The 19,411-nt window shown below is 32.9% G+C and overlaps 1 protein-coding gene across 3 annotated transcripts in view; it reads left to right on the forward strand.

Moving 5' to 3' along the window:
• Positions 1-19,411, forward strand: part of MAP3K7 (mitogen-activated protein kinase kinase kinase 7) — a 77,281-nt gene that overhangs the window by 35,053 nt on the left and 22,817 nt on the right. For 2 of the 3 annotated variants that reach the window (XM_023503113.2, XM_012549218.3), the window contains exons 8-11: positions 914-1,044; positions 2,699-2,780; positions 5,924-6,054; positions 6,757-6,886. In XM_023503113.2, coding sequence (XP_023358881.1) covers positions 914-1,044; positions 2,699-2,780; positions 5,924-6,054; positions 6,757-6,886 — 474 coding nt within the window. Of the gene's footprint in view, positions 1-913; positions 1,045-2,698; positions 2,781-5,923; positions 6,055-6,756; positions 6,887-8,626; positions 8,708-19,411 lie in introns of all 3 variants that reach the window. The other variant, XM_012549217.3, reaches the window with a different exon arrangement.

Raw genomic sequence — 19,411 nt, forward strand, 5'->3', positions numbered from 1 at the left:
AATCCAGAGCTGGAAGAGACTTTGTCTCATTTTTCACAGATGAGAAAACCGAAGCCCAAAGAGAATCAGTGACTTGCCTGAGGTTACATGAGTATAGTAGCAAGCATCAGAGGAAGGTGCTTTGACTCCAGAGTTTCCTCCTTTAGCCTCCATCAATAAGACTTACATTTCATTTCTCACATGAAATTTCAGCATAACCTGATTCTAGTTTGGCTGTGAAATAAGACAGGCCAAGTGGGGGAGAAAAGAAAAGGTAAATATGGCACAAGAGGGCAACAACTCCTTTCCTATCACTCCCTTTGTACTCTAGATAACTGCCCAAATTGAGAATGCTTATGTGACTATAGTTTATTCTCTAGTAAGCAAAAAGGAAGGAGAGAAATCCTCACTGGAAACTATAGATAGTGATAAGAGAATGGGAAGTAGCTTGATCTGATCCTTTCACTCTTAGAACAAAAGGAGATAAAGAGGGAACCAAATTGAAGCTGAATGAAAAAAACCCTTATCTCTACCCATTTGGGCCATTCTTCCCCCCTCTCACTCTCTATCCTTATAATCTATCCCTTCCTACTAGCCACTCTGTCTCAAGCTATACCATTGAAGAGAATAATGGTACCCAGCATGCTGAATTGGAATTTCAAATATACTTTCCCATAAAATGGTCACACATAATGATTAATTATTTGAAATATAAAATTATTCAACAGATACAAATGTCCTTCTCCACCCCCACCCCACCCCCAACGTAACCATGAAGCAAACAACCATTTAAAACATTACTTTAAAAATTTCAGAGTTGGAACCAATTTATAAATTTTTGGAGGACAAATTCTTAGTAACTTGGGAGTTGCTTGTACCTACAAAGTCATTAGTGTAAATACACTAAATGTTTATATTTTGTCTCTAATTTTAGGTACTCGACCCCCACTGATCAAAAATTTGCCCAAGCCTATTGAAAGCTTAATGACTAGGTGTTGGTCAAAGGATCCTTCACAAAGACCTTCCATGGAGGAAATTGTGAAAATAATGACTCACTTGATGCGGGTATAACTCTTCTTTTGAGGGGGAGTTGGGTTTTGAGATTTGGGAAAGTTTCATTTACATGAAATTATAATTATTTTTTTTTTTTAAGGGAGTTGTAAGTTAATGCTCATTTGATCAAGAATCAGGAGGCCCAAGAGCTGTTTCTGGCTTTGTCACTAAGGAACTATTTGATGTTAAGCAAGTCAATTTCTAGGTTTTAATTTCTTTTAAAAGGTCTGAGGCCTTTCTAATTCTAATTTTCTATGATTCTAATATGTACTTGACTAATTATTTTTAGTATTTTATTATGAGCAATTAGTCCTGTACATACAAGAAAAGGAGATTTATATTGTTGACAAAAATTTCTTTGTATTTAAGTACTTTCATTTTAAAATTACATTTACTAGGCAGTTCCTCTATGGTTTTGGGTGGGATTTTTGAAGATTTTTTTTTTTTAAACTTTTGAATATGTTGAACATTTTCTAAATGATAGTGAAATTATTCACCTAAAATTTCTTCAGTCAGACTTAGAACAGCATTAGTATACTTCAGAGTTGAAAGAAGCCTTAATTCCTTTCATCAAACTCACTTCTGTGTCACAAAAACTCATACTCTTGGCGGCAGCTAGGTGATACAGTGGATGGAGCACCAGCCCTGAAGTCAGGAAGACCTGAATTCAAATTTGGTCTCAGACACTTAACACTTCCTAGCTGTCTGTGTGACCCTGGGCAAATCATTTAACCCAGATTGCCTCAGGAAAGAAAAATTCATACTTTTAAAAGACATCAGTATCATAATGCAGTGGCTAAAATGATAGACTTTAAGTCAGAAAACTTTGGTTTGAACTCTCCCTCTTCTGTACTTCATAATTCTATATCCATGACAGTACCCAACGTCTTAGAGCTACATTTTCCTCATTTGCAAAATGAGGAAAATAAAGCATGCACTAACCATGTTTACATAGGTTGTTGAAGAAGGTATATTGCAACTTTGAAACCACTATCTAAATGTATATTTTTTATAAGTCTTTTTTTTTATAATCACCAGTTGACAGATGCAAAATAAGATCAAATATGCAGAAGGCCTTGTGATTTTCTTAATATTTCCAGGACACCAGAAAACACTAGTGCCAAAATGGACAACTTAGTTCTTTTTTTTTTTTTTTTTTTAAGAGACCAATTCAATAGTTTATTAAATGGAGAGAAATACTGGGACCAATGGATCCATGGTTGATCCCAGGGCTAGATGAGAATGGGCAACTTAGTTCAAAGAAAAAGAACATTTGAATCTAATTTAAGAATATTTTATAATGAATATACTTTTTATGTTATGATTATAAGATTATTTATCTGTGGCTCGAAAGAAGTATTTATCTTTCTTTTTTAGAATATGTTTCAGTTCCTTTAATTACTGAATATTGAGAAGCTGTATTTACTATGGTATTACCCATGTTAAGATATAGACTTATATAAAAAATGATAAATGTCTAAGCTCCAGCTCTAACCCAGTTTTATGTCTTGAGAGAATCAAGCATTGAGTTTGCTACAATGAAATAATCAAAGTCCTCACTACATAGTGGATGTTTAATAATTGGTTATTTAGTGAATGAATTGTAGCAGATTTGACTTATATATCAAATCATGTTAAATTGTAATTTACATTTTTTTTAATACAGTACTTTCCAGGAGCAGATGAGCCATTACAATATCCTTGTCAGTATTCAGATGAAGGACAAAGTAACTCTGCCACAAGTACAGGTATGTGGAGAAATTAAAATAGCATTAACTTGATTTTCTCTAAACCTACAAAATTATCATCAATAAGCAAAAGAATGACATCTAGATTTGCATTTATTTTTCATCTCATATGATCGAATGCAGTTTTAGTTTCCAGGTGCATCAGTCTATGTTACAGTATCCAAACCAAAAAAGGCATTATAAACAATAAAGAATGGCTAATAAGTCTGAATTCCTGCAGGATTATTTGTAAATGTGTTGAATATCATTTTGGTTTTGACTTTTGTCTTTTTCTTTCTTTTTTGTGGGGGTATATAAAGAAGGAAAATTAAATTTGACTCACTTCTATGAATACGTAGTTGAAAAGCTGAAGTATTTCTCATTATGTTTCATAAATCTTGTTTTATAATAAATGATGATGGTAGCTAAATTTTGTGATCATCAAAAATAAGTATCGTAAACCTAACAAAAACCATGCCTCACAAAATTTAGTTTTAAATTATTTTAATTTAAAATTCAGGTGTATTTTTGTTTTTTCAATTTAATTTATATGGGAACTTTGCTTTCTGAAATTTGAAGTTACAAATATAAATTCAAAATACAACTTAAGAAAGCATTCTTTGTTGGGAATGTTGACTTTATACTTTTTTTTTCAATTATGACTATGAGGACTTACACAGCAACTACAGTATTATGAGAAAAATAAGACAATATAGAGCCCATGTATATTAAGAGAGCCTTCCAAAATAATAGCAAGGAATAATTTTTCTCAGGTCTAAAACTTTATCTAGTGGTGTCCTTGGGAATCTTTGTCCTAGCTCAGATACCTAGCTACTGATACCATTTGTTCAAGGTTCCCAAAACTCAGGGAGAGCATTATAATTTCTTAAAGTCACATGAATTTAGATTTTTTTTCCCCCTTTCCTTTCACTACTCTCATTCACATCCACTTGCCTGGACTAATAAAATAGAGTCCTGAAGTGTTTCCCCAATTTCTGAGTATCATTTTTGTCAAGTCTAATTGCCAACATAATTTTATGGTACTAGTGTTTCCCTTACTCAGAGTACTTTAGAATGTATAAAAGCTTCCTCTACTCAAGCATTTTCATTCACAATTGTACATAAAATAAACCAGTTTTCATAGCCTGCTATGTTGAGTCTTTCCCAATCTGACTGACTCTTGTCCTACCCCTGCCATCTTCTTGCTTTTGTATACATAATCTGCAAAACCTGAAATATACTGCCTCCACATATCTGCCTTTTGAAATCTTTCTTTCTGGACTCAGCTATAGAAGAGCTGGCCCATGAATTGAACCTTGAAAGGATTTACAGATACCAGTAAACCTAAGGAAGGAAAGCATTCTAAGGATAGCAGGCATAGCCGATATAAAAGCATGAAAAGAGAAAATGAAATTTTATGTGTAGAGAGCAACAGGCAAGACAATTTGGAAAGAATATGAAGTGTGAGAAGAGGAGTGGTCTGAAATTGGTCTGAAAGCAAAGGATGGAACCAGATTGTGAAGAGTTATAAATGCTGAGCTAAGGAATTTGTATTCTAACCAGATGTAGAGATACTGGAGCAGCTGGAGTCAGGTCAGACTTGAACTTTAAAAATGTTTGTTGGGGGTGAGGAGGCATCTTTATAAAAGATACATGAGAAGTTGAAGACCAAAAGCAGAGAAGCCAATTAGGCAGTCATTGCAATAGTGCAGATAACTGATGAGATCCTGGCTAGGTAGGTACCATATGACTGAAAAAAGGAAAGCAGACCTGTGAGATGTTGTAGAGATAGAATCAGCAGGGCTTGGCCCACATTGAGCAAGATTAAGCATAGAATTGAGGAGTGTGAACCAAGGTTGTGACTCGGGTTACTAGAAAGCTATCCCACAATAGAAATAGTGAAACAAGAAGGACTAGGTTTAAAGAGATAAGGAAACTGAGTTTGTTTTTAGATTTGGTAAGTTTAAAATGTCTGTGGCACATTGAAATAGAAATGTCCAACTTCTCAGGACTGTGGTGAGGGCTGCAAATGTAGATTTGAGAGTGATTTGAATAAAAATAACTAATTAAAGATGATGAGATGACTGAGGGATGTGATAGAAAAGAGCCCAGAACCTTATTGTATACATAGGAAACTGAGCTTGGATGATGATTGAAGCAGAGCAAACTGAGAAGAAGCTGCCACACAGTAAACAAATAGGAGCCAGGAGAGGAGAAAGTAAGGTGTTCAACTGTCTCAGATACAGCAGAGTCAAAGAAGAAGAGGATCAAGGTTTCTTTCTAGATAGTCTATAACAACCAAAGGTCTCCTACCATTATCCACACTTCCCCTTCCCACTCCTATTGTATCTTGTTCTTCATATTTATTCACATGAATATAACATTCCTAATAAAATACAGTAAACATTATCTATGTGCCAGCCACTATGCTAAGTGTTAGGGATACAAATGATAAAAAGAAAAGCCTAACCCTTAAAAAATTTACAGTTTATGGAAGAAGACAAGAGGGGAAGCCTCAACAGAAAGAAGGCACTACAATTAAGGGGACTCAAAAAAGGTTTCCTTTAGAAGAGGGGATTTTAGCTGGAACTTGAAGGAAGGCAGGAAATCCAGGAGGCCAAATATGGGGAGGAAGAGCATTGCATTCTTAGGACAGCCAGTGAAACTGTCCAGAGTTGGAATATGGAGTATCTGGTTCAAGGAAAAGCAAGGAGCACAGTGTATTGGATTATACAGTACCTGGGGACACATTAAAAAGAGTTAAAGTATTAGAAGACTAGAAAAGTTTGGGGGGAGAAGGCAGGTTGTGAAGGCTTCTGAGTGCCAAAGGATTTTATATTTGATATAAATAGCAAGTGATAGCAATATGTAAGTGTATTGATATTGTTATTACTGTTAAAAAATTATAGCTTGGGGCAGCTAGGTGGCACAGTGGATAGAGCACCAGCCCTGAAGTCAAGAGGACCTAAGTTCAAATCTAGTCTCAGACACTTAACATTTCCTAGCTGTGTGACCCTGGGCAAGTCACTTAAACCCAACTGCCTCAGGCAAAAAAAAAAAATTATACCATCAAAATGTCATTATATTGCTATAAGATTTACATATCATTCCTCACATTATATATTATTTCAAATTAAGCTGTTATAACATTTTTGCCTTCATAGGTTCATTTATGGACATCACTTCTACAAATACCAGTAACAAGAGTGACACTAATATGGAACAGATTCCAGCAACAAATGATACCATTAAGCGTTTAGAATCAAAATTGTTGAAAAATCAAGCTAAACAACAGGTTTGTTGAATGAAAAATTATATCTCCATGTTGTCAATAGCATAATCATTTCTATGTAAATAGAACTGATTAATTTTTGAAATGCTTTATTTTCTTTATGTTTTCTGCCCTTGTTGTTTTGTACAGTATCCATTATTTTATATAGTTCTCTGTCCTCTTGTTATTTAAACAGGTAGATCAACCTCCATAAGGCCAAGTTGTAAAATTAATTTTTCGTTAAAACTGCATTCCATCATTCTGTTATTTTCCCTTATAATGAACATTGTCTTTTCCATCTTATATGACATCTTTCTTGTCAAGAGCCAACAAAATCTCCTGTTACCACATAATAAGTATATATCTTAAGCCATGTTTTATACTTTGGCCTGCTCATATGTAGGAATCAAGAGCAAACCTGCTTTTAGTGATATTAATATTTGTTTTGCTTTATTACAAGTTATCCACTTGAGTTTACTTCAACAATTTTATTTTTGTGCTTTAAGGAATTTTAGCAAAGGTCATTTAACAAATGGAGGACAGTTATCTCCCAGAAATATACTGGCTGCACTTATGAATATTTCCAGTGTCTTAAAATTTTCCAATCTTCCATGGTTTTCTAGAGGAGATAATCTTGAAATGGCCCCAGTTAGCACTCTCCTCCCTCCAGATTGCCCATAAATTTTCAAAGCATCAGTTATTCAAACAGTTCTAAAATTTTAACAGAGCGATTCTGGGCGTTTAAGCTTGGGAGCATCTCGAGGGAGCAGTGTGGAAAGCTTGCCACCATCATCAGAGGGCAAGAGGATGAGTGCTGACATGTCTGAAATAGAAGCAAGAATAGCTGCTTCCACAGGTAAAAAAGGAAATGCAGGTATCTGAGGTGGAGATTAATAGCAAGTATTTATCATGTGAATAAGTTTTCAAATGTACTTATTTGTTACATATTTGTTGTAGTAATGATTTGTGTTTTCTCCATAGTGGGTGTCTGGTGATGGTTGCTTGGTGTTGTGGTTTTTTCCTTTTTGTCTTAACTAAACAAAATAGAAGTTGAATTGACAATGTACTTTCTAAGTTTTTAGCAGTTCATTTTAAGGATATATTTGTTAACAGTTGTTAAAAAAAATATATTAAAAATTAATTTAAAGATAAACATGTTCCTTCAATTAATAGGAAAAAATGGAAATGCTGTAATTTACTTTAAAACATTGTTCATATCAAACAAAGCCTTTATCAAGCATAACTCAGCTCATATCTAACCTAAAAAAATTATTGGAAGAAACCTAAATTCTTGCCAAACAAAGATTGTTATATCTCTGCCAATAGATTGTAAGTGATGTGATTTGTGTAGGTTATTTCCTACTGAATGACAAAATATTTTGTTTTAAGTTTGGCAGAAAACTTTATTCTGAAACCCAAGATTAGATAGTCCTCCCTGCCTGCTGTTACCCATATGAGCATGGATAATTGAGTTAACTGTGATTATTTTTCATTTGGAGAAATACTGAGTGTTTTTTTTATAGAATTCTTAAAGAAAATAGTTTTATTTATACTGATACAGTTTTGTCTTTCCGCATTCTTAAAATATGTCATCATCAAAGATAGAGCATCAGAACTTAAAAGGTACATGCTTATTTAATATAATGGAGTTAATTAAAATCTGTACCTTTTTCCTAGCCAAGTTTTCAGTTACTTTGATTTATTCTCCCTAAACACATGGTTTTCCTTTTGTCATGATAGAAAATTGACCAGATAATCAAAAAAGAAAAAAAAACAGGCATAAATTTGTACACGCATCACAGGAAAAAAAAAAAATTTCTTATTTTATAGTATTTCTATAATGCTGGGAGGCTTTTAATCTGGAATAACTTTTGAGAGTGAGTAAGTGAACTGCTCAATATTCAAAACTGACCCTGTTGATCAAGGATTGATGGGCTTACATATACTTAAGACATGGCAAGAGTACTTTGTCTTTGAGATGAAGTGCAATTTAGTTTGCTTTTGAAAGTATACAAATCTAGTTAGATATGTTTTCATAAGATCCACTAAGAACAGTTTTGTGGGGTTATAAGAGTTTTATGAAAGGTTAGAAATAATTTGTCTTTTTTATAAAGGGTTTTCAGTTATATTTAGTTTTACTCTATAGGACTGACAGGCATGTTCAAAAAAAGAATAGCATTCTATACATGCATACATACATATATACTTATTCATATTTTGTGTAAGAAACATAGTATTAATAACTTACATACTTTGATCTTACACCACCACTCCAACCCCCTTCCCCCCCAACATTTTTAGGTATTTCCCTCCTCATTGCCATGCAGCTTTGTCCATCTTTGTCTGTCTTTGTCTGTTTTTATCTTGGCTTAATTCACACTAATGTGTTTGAAGTATTGTAATTGGTAGTTGTGGTCTCTGCTTTTAATTTTAATCTCTGCTTTCTTTTGTGAGCATGGATGAAGTTAGTTCTGCATGTAGTTTTGCATGGTGTCAACATAACTATAGTAAAAAGTATTCTGTTTCTGTAGTTAATCATTCTATATGTTACTATTTGTAGTGGTTGCATGTGTATTGTATATGTGTGTTTTTGCAGCCTGTTCCAAGCCTAAACGGGGCCATCGTAAAACTGCTTCATTTGGCAACATTCTGGATGTCCCTGAGATCGTCATATCAGGTATCACAGACCACCTGAGTTGGTCTAATAACTAAGAAACTGAAATAATGACCTACCATATTAAAATAAATAAACAAAAATAAATACTTCTTGCTCCAATTTTTTAGAGACCATGCAAGTAACTGTGTAAAATGAAAAAGATGCCTTGCATGAAGTGATCAAGTTGGCCAGCAGAAAAATTGTCAGAGTTAGAATTGAAAAATGGTTCAGATGTCAAAATATAATTGAAAAAGGCAACATTTTTCTAGGAGAGATGAAAATGACTGTTAGAAGTGATAGAACTTCTCTCCTTTTGAAACTGGCTAAGTGCTAAATTAGAAAGACCTGTGCCTTCCATAACTTACAGAAAGAGGCAATGACTTAATTCTCTTACTCCTAATTCCTAGATCCTTGTCTTCTTTCTTTTTGCTCTTACTAGCAGCTTAATATTTTGCCTCTTTCTGTAGTAGCAGCAGAAATATAGAGTTCACAGTAGGGAAAGGGATTTCATAATTTCTGTTTTGCTTCATTTGGAAAGCAAAAACAATGTAGAACTCCAAAACACGATGTTTTGCTAGATATGTTACTTAAGAAGAATCTTACATACCCAGAAGATAGTTCTAAATCTTTACTATTATCAGGATAATTATTTTAAGATAGAAAAATAGTATGTGTGTTTTGCACCTAATCCACACGTGGTACTGTACAGTCTTAGATTGATTTTTGCTTTGTTTTCATATTTTATAGTTTGTTAAATGACTCTAAAACAAAGTGTTCAATGCAACCAACACATTGTTTCACTTTCATTATATTTAGTTACCTGTCTTTCTCTCAAACCCTGCCCTGAAGGAAATTAGTTGCAGGAATTTTTTCCCCCATGCATTATTTTCTTCTTGGGTTGTCAGAATCAAAGGAGCTTCTCTCTGAACTTAGTCCAAGCATTTAATTGAAAGGAATGACCCTTTTGATCAAAAGTAAAAGAAGTTACTTACATGTTTCAACAGGGGAAATTTATTAAACACAGTTTACTTATTCTGTGGAAAAGAGAAGAGTTAGGAGAAACAGAATAGCTCTTTTCCACATATTTAAAGGGATGTCATCATGGAAAAGGAGTTAAACATGTACTGCCTCAACCTAGAAGGCAGAACTAGGAGCAGTTAGTTGAGTACAAATTGCTAAAAGGAAAATTTAGGCTTGATAAAAGGAAACACTTATACCCTAATAGAGATATTCAGAAGTAACAAGTGGGTGACCACTTGATTGGTATGTTGTTAAGAGGCATTCTGATTCAAGTATAATCTGGACTTGATGACCAAGGATTTTTTGGTTCAGATACTATGTGATTCTGTAAATGGGAGGGGGAAATTACCAGTAGCCTACCAGTTGTGTTAATGGATGTTGAGCATGTGACTTTCTGCATGGCTATGCTTTGCATGGTCAGTGTTGTACTTGGAAATAACTTACTCCATTATAAATTCAGATGGAGTTATATATTTAAGTCATCAAAGAATATCATCTCTTATAATTTTAATTGACATTGTTTTTTTGAATTGGAGATAATTGATTTTGTCCATCAGTTGAACTATAACCATAAAATGGCTATTTCATTCAACAGTTTATTTTTATAAACATTTTTGCCATATGTTCTAATTAAATCATTAGTGGGAATAAGTGAACTCTTTTTGACAAAAGAACACAATCTCCAGGATTGAAAATAGTTTCTGGGGGGGAGGGGGGAGATATATATATCATATATGAAGTCTTCTAATGTTTTAGAGAGAAATGAATATAAAAATATAAACCACCCTTTGGGAATGGGCCAAATTTCCTTAATGATGATGAAAGTAGAATAGTATTTGATCTCCAGTGATCCTTAATTCCATAGAATTTCCCAAGTTGTAGTTTGGGTTTTTTGTTTGAATTAATTTATTTCCCAGAAAGTTATATGGTATAGCCAAAGAAAATACTTTTTGATATATTAAAAGTAGAATTTTGAAACATAGAAATCCAAATGAAAATTCATACACACACATGATTTTCCATTAAGGTTGAAGTAGTCCCAGTATTATCTGAAATAATGTTTCCAAAATTAATATTTTTCCTTTGGCACAAAACATTATGGAGAATGAAATACAATCACTGGAATTCATGGGCAATCAGAATTAGCTTATTTGTATTACATATAGGATGATGTGTTTATGTAATCTGTGGTCCATTTTTAAAGTTTTATGTTTTTTAGTTTCTTAAAATTTCCACATGGAGTCCTCAAAAGTGAAACTTTGTCTCTGAAAACCTCAATTACTTTTTGCAGTGACTACACAGTAAATCCTGTAATATAGCAGCATGGTGAAACAAATGTGAAAGAGCCTACTATTATCTCTTTTCTCTCTTTAATGTCATTTGTCTATAAGACACCTGATTTAGCAAATAAATACCCTATCTAAAAGTTTTGAGCCAACCTCTTCCTACTTCCAGTTTGTTTTTTCCAATCTAGTCTCTCAGCAAAAGTAACATTATTATAAGGGTTAAATCAATGTGAGAGAATCAGTCTCAGATCTGTACAATAAAATAGCTGATTCATATAAAAAAAAAAAGTATTATGCATAGCCTTGCCCTAGCCTAATTAGACTAAAGAATATGCTTTTAGCATCTGTATTTAGTCAATGTGTATATTCCACCCATTGGAAGGCATTATAGCACCTTTATTCCTTAATGGTCATTTTCATAAATTGATAGAGACAGAACTCTTAAGGTGACCTTTCTGAATTTATTTATGTTGTTTTTGGCTAATAAGACGGGCAATCTGTTACTAGACTCATAGGCCAGGATACTTTCTGCCTTGGTTGAGCCTTCAAAAGCTTTTATTTCACTGACAGCCTTCAAAAACCCAGTCCTTTCTATACCACAGTGAAGTATCAGATTGGAAAATTAATGAAGGAATATGTGTCAATGCTGCATACTAATAACATACTCAGCAGCCCCTTCTATGGGTGTTCTGAATTGTACATCTTCACTGGATCCACCAATTAGCATAATATTGCTGAGAAATTTGAATAACAGGAGTAGCAGTGTTACTGCTTCTTCATTTGGAAGACAATTAATGATTGTTTTTCCCCTCAATTCTCTGGGGAGAACCATTTAGTTCAGAGACCATGATATTAAATTATATCTATCATCTATCATTACTATATAATTAGCTTTTCAATACTAAAAATTAATTTCTGAGTCCCTCTTGGCATGACTATTTTATCCTACTTGACTGTGAGCATATCTGACTTTGTTTGATGATGCATATAATTAAGATCTGGTTTTAAGGAAATTTAGGTAGAACAAAGTAAACGTCATTGAGAGTTTTGTTCACAGTTCTTTTGGAGAAAGTTTCCCTTTAGTTACCTCACTCATTTGACTACCAAATAGTCAAATAAACTCTGGTGTGGTTATAAAGATATCATATTGAAAATTTGTTGAAATTGAAAATTTCCTATTAAAAAATTTCGGTGCTAACATTTATAGGATATGCTTGTCCATGATATATCTATTAATAGGAGGGAAAAAAGAGGAAAAGCATTCGAAGTACGGGTAACAGTCAGTGAAAATGCATGGATTTTGAGAAATGGGGTATCTTTTTGTGAAAAATAGTAGGGAAGCTAGTGTCACTTGACTGCAAAGTACAGTGGAGGAAAGTAAGATGTAAGAAGACTAGAAAGTGAAAAGAGTAGGCAGGTCGGAAGAATCCAGACTATGAATAGTTTCAAAAATAAACCAGAGCTTTTGTATTTGTTCCACAAGAAAAAGAAAAGAAAAAGCTCTTGGATCATATTAAATTATTTATCTTAATTAATTTTATAGATAGTTGAGGAGAGCACAGTGATTTGTTTTTATCAAAGTCTTGTTGCTTTTTTAATAAACTAATTCATGCATATTTAAGAAATTCTCATTCTACATCCTGAGCGCATTACTTCTTTGTCAAAAAGTAGATAACATGCTTCATCTTCAGTCCTCTAGAATTATTCTTTGAATTAAGAGTTCTCATACTTTCAAAGTTGTTCATTTTTACAATGTTACTATCCCATAAATTATTTTCATGGTTCTACTCACTTCATCCTGCATCAGTATATACAGATCTTTCCACATCCCCCTGAAGCTATTCCCTTCCTCTTTTCTTTTGGCCCAATAGTATTGCATAACCATTGGTCATATTCTTTGTTTGGTCATACTTTCTTGCATAAACACTATGTTGTTTTCCTTTTTCTTTGAGGTTTTTAGGTTATAGGGCTACTAATGGTATCACTGGATCAACATTTATGCACAATTTAGTAAATCTATAAACTTAGTTCCAACTTGCTTTCTAAAATTGCTATACCAATTTAAAATTTCACAAGCATATATCAACATTCTTGGTTTCTCTCTAATATTTATTTTCCCCTTTTTTGGTAAATTTTATCAATTTAATGGATGGGAGGTATAAACTAAGGTTTGCTTTACTAGTGACCTCTTACATTTTTTTCTTTAATATGGCTATTGATAATTTGGATTTCTTTCTTAGAAAACTGTAAGTTAATATCATTTAACTATTTACTATTTAGGAAATTATGTGTTCAAAATGAGACCCTCATGAGCACAACTAGCTGCAAAAGTTTTGTCCCAATTTTTTGTTTCCAGTCTAATTTAATTGTGTTTGTCTTTATACAAAAATATTTACAAAATATGATTCTGCCCTGTCTGTATTATAAGGGGAAATTCTTTATTGCCTCCAAATTAGTCCATCCTTTTAAAATTTTCACTTTCTCTTACAAAGTACTTTTTCCCAAAATAATAGCTAAAATAGCAACAGAATAAAGACAAAATTATAACTATTCATTTAAATACCCTATTCCATTGAGAAAACAAAAGCAACCTAGAGTTGTAGTGTTTATTTATATTTCATTAGCCTTTAATTCAGTAAATCAGGTAGATACCATAAATATTCCTGAAGAGGGATTGGCAAGCCCTCACACCAAAGATGCTAGTTCTGAACACTCTATATACCCCAAGTTAAGGATCAACAAAGTCTGATTCCCTTAAGGAAAAGGAGTCATATTAAAAAATTCTCAGTTATTTTGACTAATTAATCTTGTTTTATATTTGTTCAATTTTTTGTGAATGATTATATTTGAGGTTTAAGTGTTTTCCAGCTTCAAAACTTAAGGACTTAAGAGTGTAATCTCCATTTCTAAGTCAAAGTATTTTGGAAATCTTTGTTTATTCAATTATCTTCTGATTTGTATGCCATTTTCCATTTCTTTTTTTTACAACTCTTTGGTTGCCCATGTCAAATACTCTTTTCTGGATAACAGTGCCTTTTTTTTTCTTTTATCTTTTAAAAAAAATTTTTTTTATTTTTCCAAAAATAATTTTCACCATTCACCTTTGCAAAACCTTTGTGTCCCTAATTTTTTTCCCTTAGGCAGCAAGCTGTCCACTATGAGCTAAGTATGTGCCATTCTTTTAAATATATTTCCATATTTGTCATTCTATGCAAGAAAAATCAGATCAAAGGGGGAAAAAAAATACAAGAAAGGAAATAAAACAAGCAAACACCACACCATCAAAAGAAGGTGAAAATATTTTGCTTTGATCCACATTTAGTCTCCGTAGTTTTCTTTCTAGATGCAGATGTCTCTTTCCTTCACAAATCTGTTGGAATTGCTTTGAATCGCCTCCTTTTTTGAAAGAGCCAAGTTCATCACAATTGATCATCATATAATCTTGTTTCTGGGTACAACATTCTCTTAGTTCTACTCAACTTTGCTTAGTTTCAATTCATATAAGTCTCTCCAATCTTTCTGAAATCAGCCTGCTCATCATTTCTTATAGGATAATAATATTCCATAATTTATTCAATCATTCCCCAAATGATGACCTTCCACTCAATTTCCAGTTCCTTGCTATTACAAAAGAGGGCTGTTACATGTGGGTCCTTTTCCCTTTTTTATGATCTTTTCAGGATACCTAGTAGAGATACTGCTGGATCAAGGGGTATGACACAGTTTTTTAACCCTTTGGGTATAGTTCCAAGTTGCTCTCCAGAGTGATTGGATCAGTTCACAACTCCACCAAAAATGTATTAGTATCCCATTTTTTACATATCCCTTCCAACATTTATCATTATCTTTTCTTGTCATCTTGGCCAATTTGAGAGCTGTGAAGTAGTAGCCTAAAGTTGTCTTAATTTATATTTCTCAAGTCAATAGTGATTTCGAGCATTTTTTCATGACTAGAAATGGCTTTAATTCCTTTATCTGAAAAATTTCTGTTCATATTCTTTGACCATTTATCAATTGGGAAACGGCTTGTAAAAATATTTTTTCTTGCTTTGATTGAAAATGTTAATAATGAAGAAGAAATTGTTTTGAAACAACATATCAGTCACAGTAAGAAGTGATTCATTATATGATACCTGTATTATATAATGTTGGGGAGAGAATGGGAGTGATGCAAAAGCAAGGAATTGAATGCTTTATGGTTTTATAAAGTTCAGAATTTAAGGATTTTGGAAGATTGGGGTATCAGTCCACAAACAATCAACAGGAAATTAACCAGCTAAAAACGTATATATTAAAGGCAGAGACTTTGTCCAGGTAGACAGTAATGAACAGTAATACAGCTTAACCATTGAGAAACTCAGAATGTCTTTCATGGTTTCTTATGTTCTAGACAGGCATAGGCTTAGCCAGGTTTTTAGCCCTGTCTTGAATCATGTAGTACTGGTTCTCTCTTAACAAAAACTAACCAGAAATTTATAAGCATTTTGAAATTGTAGAAAAAAATATTTTGGTTTTTGGGGGTTTTTTTGTTGTTGTTTTTTTAAACAGCGCCAGTTATCTCTAAAAGATTGGTTTAAGATGCAGGAGTTTTCAACTATCCATTCTACTTTAGTAATAATATTAATTGCCCAGAGTTTATATTCAGATTGATTTCTGTCATTGTAAAATGTAGTCACTTTTACAGGGAATTTTATATTTAAATAATTCTGTTAATGCTACTATAAGATCCTGATATTTATAACTTGGAGTTATTAACTTTATCTAAGAAAATTTTTCTCTTTTACTCCCAAACATTTTTTATAAGCACTTGGTTATTCTCCATCAAGTGTATAGATAAAAGGCTTTTAAGTGCTTCATTTTAAAAATTAAAAAAGTGCTATAGCAACACTTTGCCACCTCTTTTGTAATTTCTGAGTTTAAAATAATTGAGTAAAAATACTAAAGTGTTTAATGTTCTAATGGGTAACATGCTCAATATCTTGTTTTCAGAGAAATAATAAAATAAATTACAAATTTTAGTCAGATTGATACAAGAACCTTTTTGTAAGGTGTTTTACCTAACCACTTCCTGTTATTTTTTTAAAGCATAGCTTTCTAGGAGTTTGAAGAGGTTCTTTAAAATAATTATAATCTTTATGCATGGAAAAATACTTTTAGAACTTAGTAAGAGGGCAATGTATGTTTTTACATTTTAAAAATTAAATTCCATAGCAACTAAAGGTACATGCTTTCATCCTCTTTAAATTGAAAAACCTGATGCAACAAAAAGACTGTTTCTGATTTATTAAATGATATTCAAGTTTCTTTGGAAAAAGAAGAATCCTATAATCACTAATCTCTCTTTTTTCGGTATTAATTGGAGATGAAGTCAAATGCCCTGTCATTTAAGGAATATAATAGAAAAATATAAAAATTCTGAAAATACTGTTGATATATATAAGGTGAGGAGGGGGGGAATGGTGATACTTTTAAGAAACTTGGGTGAGTTTATAAACTACTTAATAGAAAATTCTGTATAAAATATCCCTAATGCTAGAAAGGAACTAGAAAGTCACGTAGAATGGTTCCTATAAAATAAAAAGTAAGCTTTATTTTATTTTCATACTTTCTGCTTTCTAGGAGTTTTAGTACAGTTTGAGCACAAGGTAAACGACAGCCTGATGGTATTGTTCTTAACTGGAACCCTGGAAAGAGAACATACCACAGAGGAGTTTTGAGGAAGGAAACAAGAATTTACTGAGTCTAGCCCCTACTGTGTGCCAAGCACTGTGCTAAGTGCTTTACAGTTATAATATCATCAATCTTTCCTAGAGTTCATTAGAAAGCAAAGGTTCAAAGTGATATATTCCACTAATAAAAAGTTACTTTTCTCTGCAACACTTATAGATAAAACTGCCTAAGCATCACATGGCAATCTGAAGATGCACACACAATTGAACTAATTTTGAAAAGTAAATTGTGTAATAAAGCAATATGAAGTACAAGTAGTATGTGAAGAAAATTAACCTGAGAGTCTCATCACAAAGCAGAAATTTGAAGTCAAAGCTGAGAATGCATTATCAATAATGGAGAATATCCCATATATCAAAGCAGGTTAGGGAGGGGTTCCGGGGAAGGGGAAGTCATTTGGAAGAAAGGTATGGAGTATGAAGGGTGAAGAGGAAGAATGGAGAGAAAATTTTTTGGAAAGAGTTAAAAATGCTCTCTTTGAAAGGTAGGAAAATGAGGCTTAACTGAGCCAAGAGTGTAAAGAATCTGAATCAGCAATTTTTCAGAAATTGCTGGTTCCAATTCCTAGACCAAGGATTCAGTGGTCCATGTATATGTTTGTTCATTTTCAGTAGGCCCAAAGATAAGTCAGCTGATAATGATGTTACTGCCCAAAGAATTGCATTCAGTGATATAAGACAGAAAGTTCATGAAAATATTTTCCCTTTCATTTCAAACCATATGCTTGGCCTATGTTCTTGGTTCCTTGTGATTAACTAGAAAGCTCTGTTCAATTGTGACTTTGAAACTAGCCATAGTATTCCTATTATCACTTAGTTGATCAGGAACCCATATATCTCGTTTCACTAGGTTTCTGCTTATTATTTTACAGTACCATGTGTAATGTATGTGCCTGTACAAAAATGTAAAATTAGTGAGTCGCCAAATTAGTACTCTATAGGGTAAAAAAAATTAGAATCAATCAAAATTTTCTAGAAGCAGACCTAGTAATTTTCATTTGAGATAACAGGAGATGGATTATTTTACATTCACATTTCCAAATTGTGGCTTAAAGCTTAATATTGGAGCAACAAGTATTTGTTGATTGCAATCCTTTTTTGCTTTGTGTGAACTATTTGCCAGATGGTTTCTGCCATGGTTATGCTAATTGAAATGCATCACCCAGTACTGCTTGCTTTGGCTCTTCCTACTAGCTTGAAAATTCCTCATTTAAAGGCATTTATTCTTTGACTCTCAGTTCTGCTTTTCCCTAGTCCCTTAAAAGTTTTGACTCCCTATTTCTTCCCAACCCAATCTAAATATTTTATTTTGGTTTTGTTTTTATTGCAATGATGGTTCAAGAAACATATACCAGGTTCCTTAAATTTTGCTATGTGAAATGAGAATCCCAGACAATTTTATGGACCTGTTTTATCCAAGCTAATTTTAGAATTGGGTTATTGAATTAAATGTGTCCAAAATTGTTTTTTAGTCATGGATGATAGCATTCATGTCGTCCAGAAACATTGAATTTACAGGATTATCATTAATTCCATTGTGTACTAAATTTTATTATGAAATACTTTTTTTTAGGACTAGTTTTTTTACATTAAAAAGAATGAATGCTTTGAGAATGAATGAATGAAAATGCAGATAAATATAAAGATAATTCTCTTAAGAATATAGGTAAGAATTCAGCTTCATGACACTAGAATCTGAGTTGTTACTTTAATTAAATATATTTATGCACAAAATATTGTTATTTTTAAAGATTCACTTAAATTTGTACTTTGTGGTGCTGAGAGCAGTAAGCATATCGAATTATGCCACCAATGAGAGGCAAAGTTGGGAGATCAATGTGATGTGTAGGTTACGAAATACTGAGTATGAATGGTATGTGCTCATAGGGTTACAAGTGCTAGAATGAATGTTTCTGAGTGCTACCCGCTAGTAGGGAAAGTTACGTAATGCAGCTTTCAAAGTCAAAAGAATGTAGAGCATTGTGTCAGCTGTTACTCAGAGCATTTTGGTGTTTCCTTTTGGACAGCTGATCTCTCATCTTAGGAGGTACTATATAAACAATCCTATTCCTAAAACAAAAGTACCCAGTAAAATTATTACTTAATTCATTCAGTTTTCAACAATTTACTTTACTTTCATCGACTGATAGGATTTTTTTGTTTGTATAATTTTAAAAATAAAGCCTGTTAACAAAAACAAGAAGATTTTTATTTGATAGGGAAAGGAAAGATAGTCGTTTGACCACATAGGAAAATGAGAAGTTTGTATTCCTAATTAGACAGTTAAAATGTTAGATTCAGTTTAACAGATTTATTATATACTTACTGGATGCTACATTCTGAATTCTGATAAACACTAATGCTGAATTAAATATGGTTTTTGATACTTCTTAATGTAAGCAAGCAAAATGAACCTAAAGATAGTGGGGCTTAGGAAAAAAAACAACAACAAAAAAGCCTACAGGTTAAAGCTAGTAGTGTCTTACAGCATGCTTAGCTCTCTTGCATAACGTAAGGCCCTTGAAATAGATGCCGTCATCAGCCCCAGCCCCCAAGCATTAATCCTATTTAAACACATGACAGAAGATGGTGGAAGAGAGAGTAGCAGCTATTCATGTGGTAGGAGTGGTTATTGTATTAGGGTATATTTTCTGTTGCAGGCCAGCATTTTTTGAGTTAAAATATTGCAG

This window comes from Sarcophilus harrisii, chromosome 4 (genome assembly GCF_902635505.1).
Source record: "Sarcophilus harrisii chromosome 4, mSarHar1.11, whole genome shotgun sequence".
NCBI classification, from domain to species: domain Eukaryota; kingdom Metazoa; phylum Chordata; class Mammalia; order Dasyuromorphia; family Dasyuridae; genus Sarcophilus; species Sarcophilus harrisii.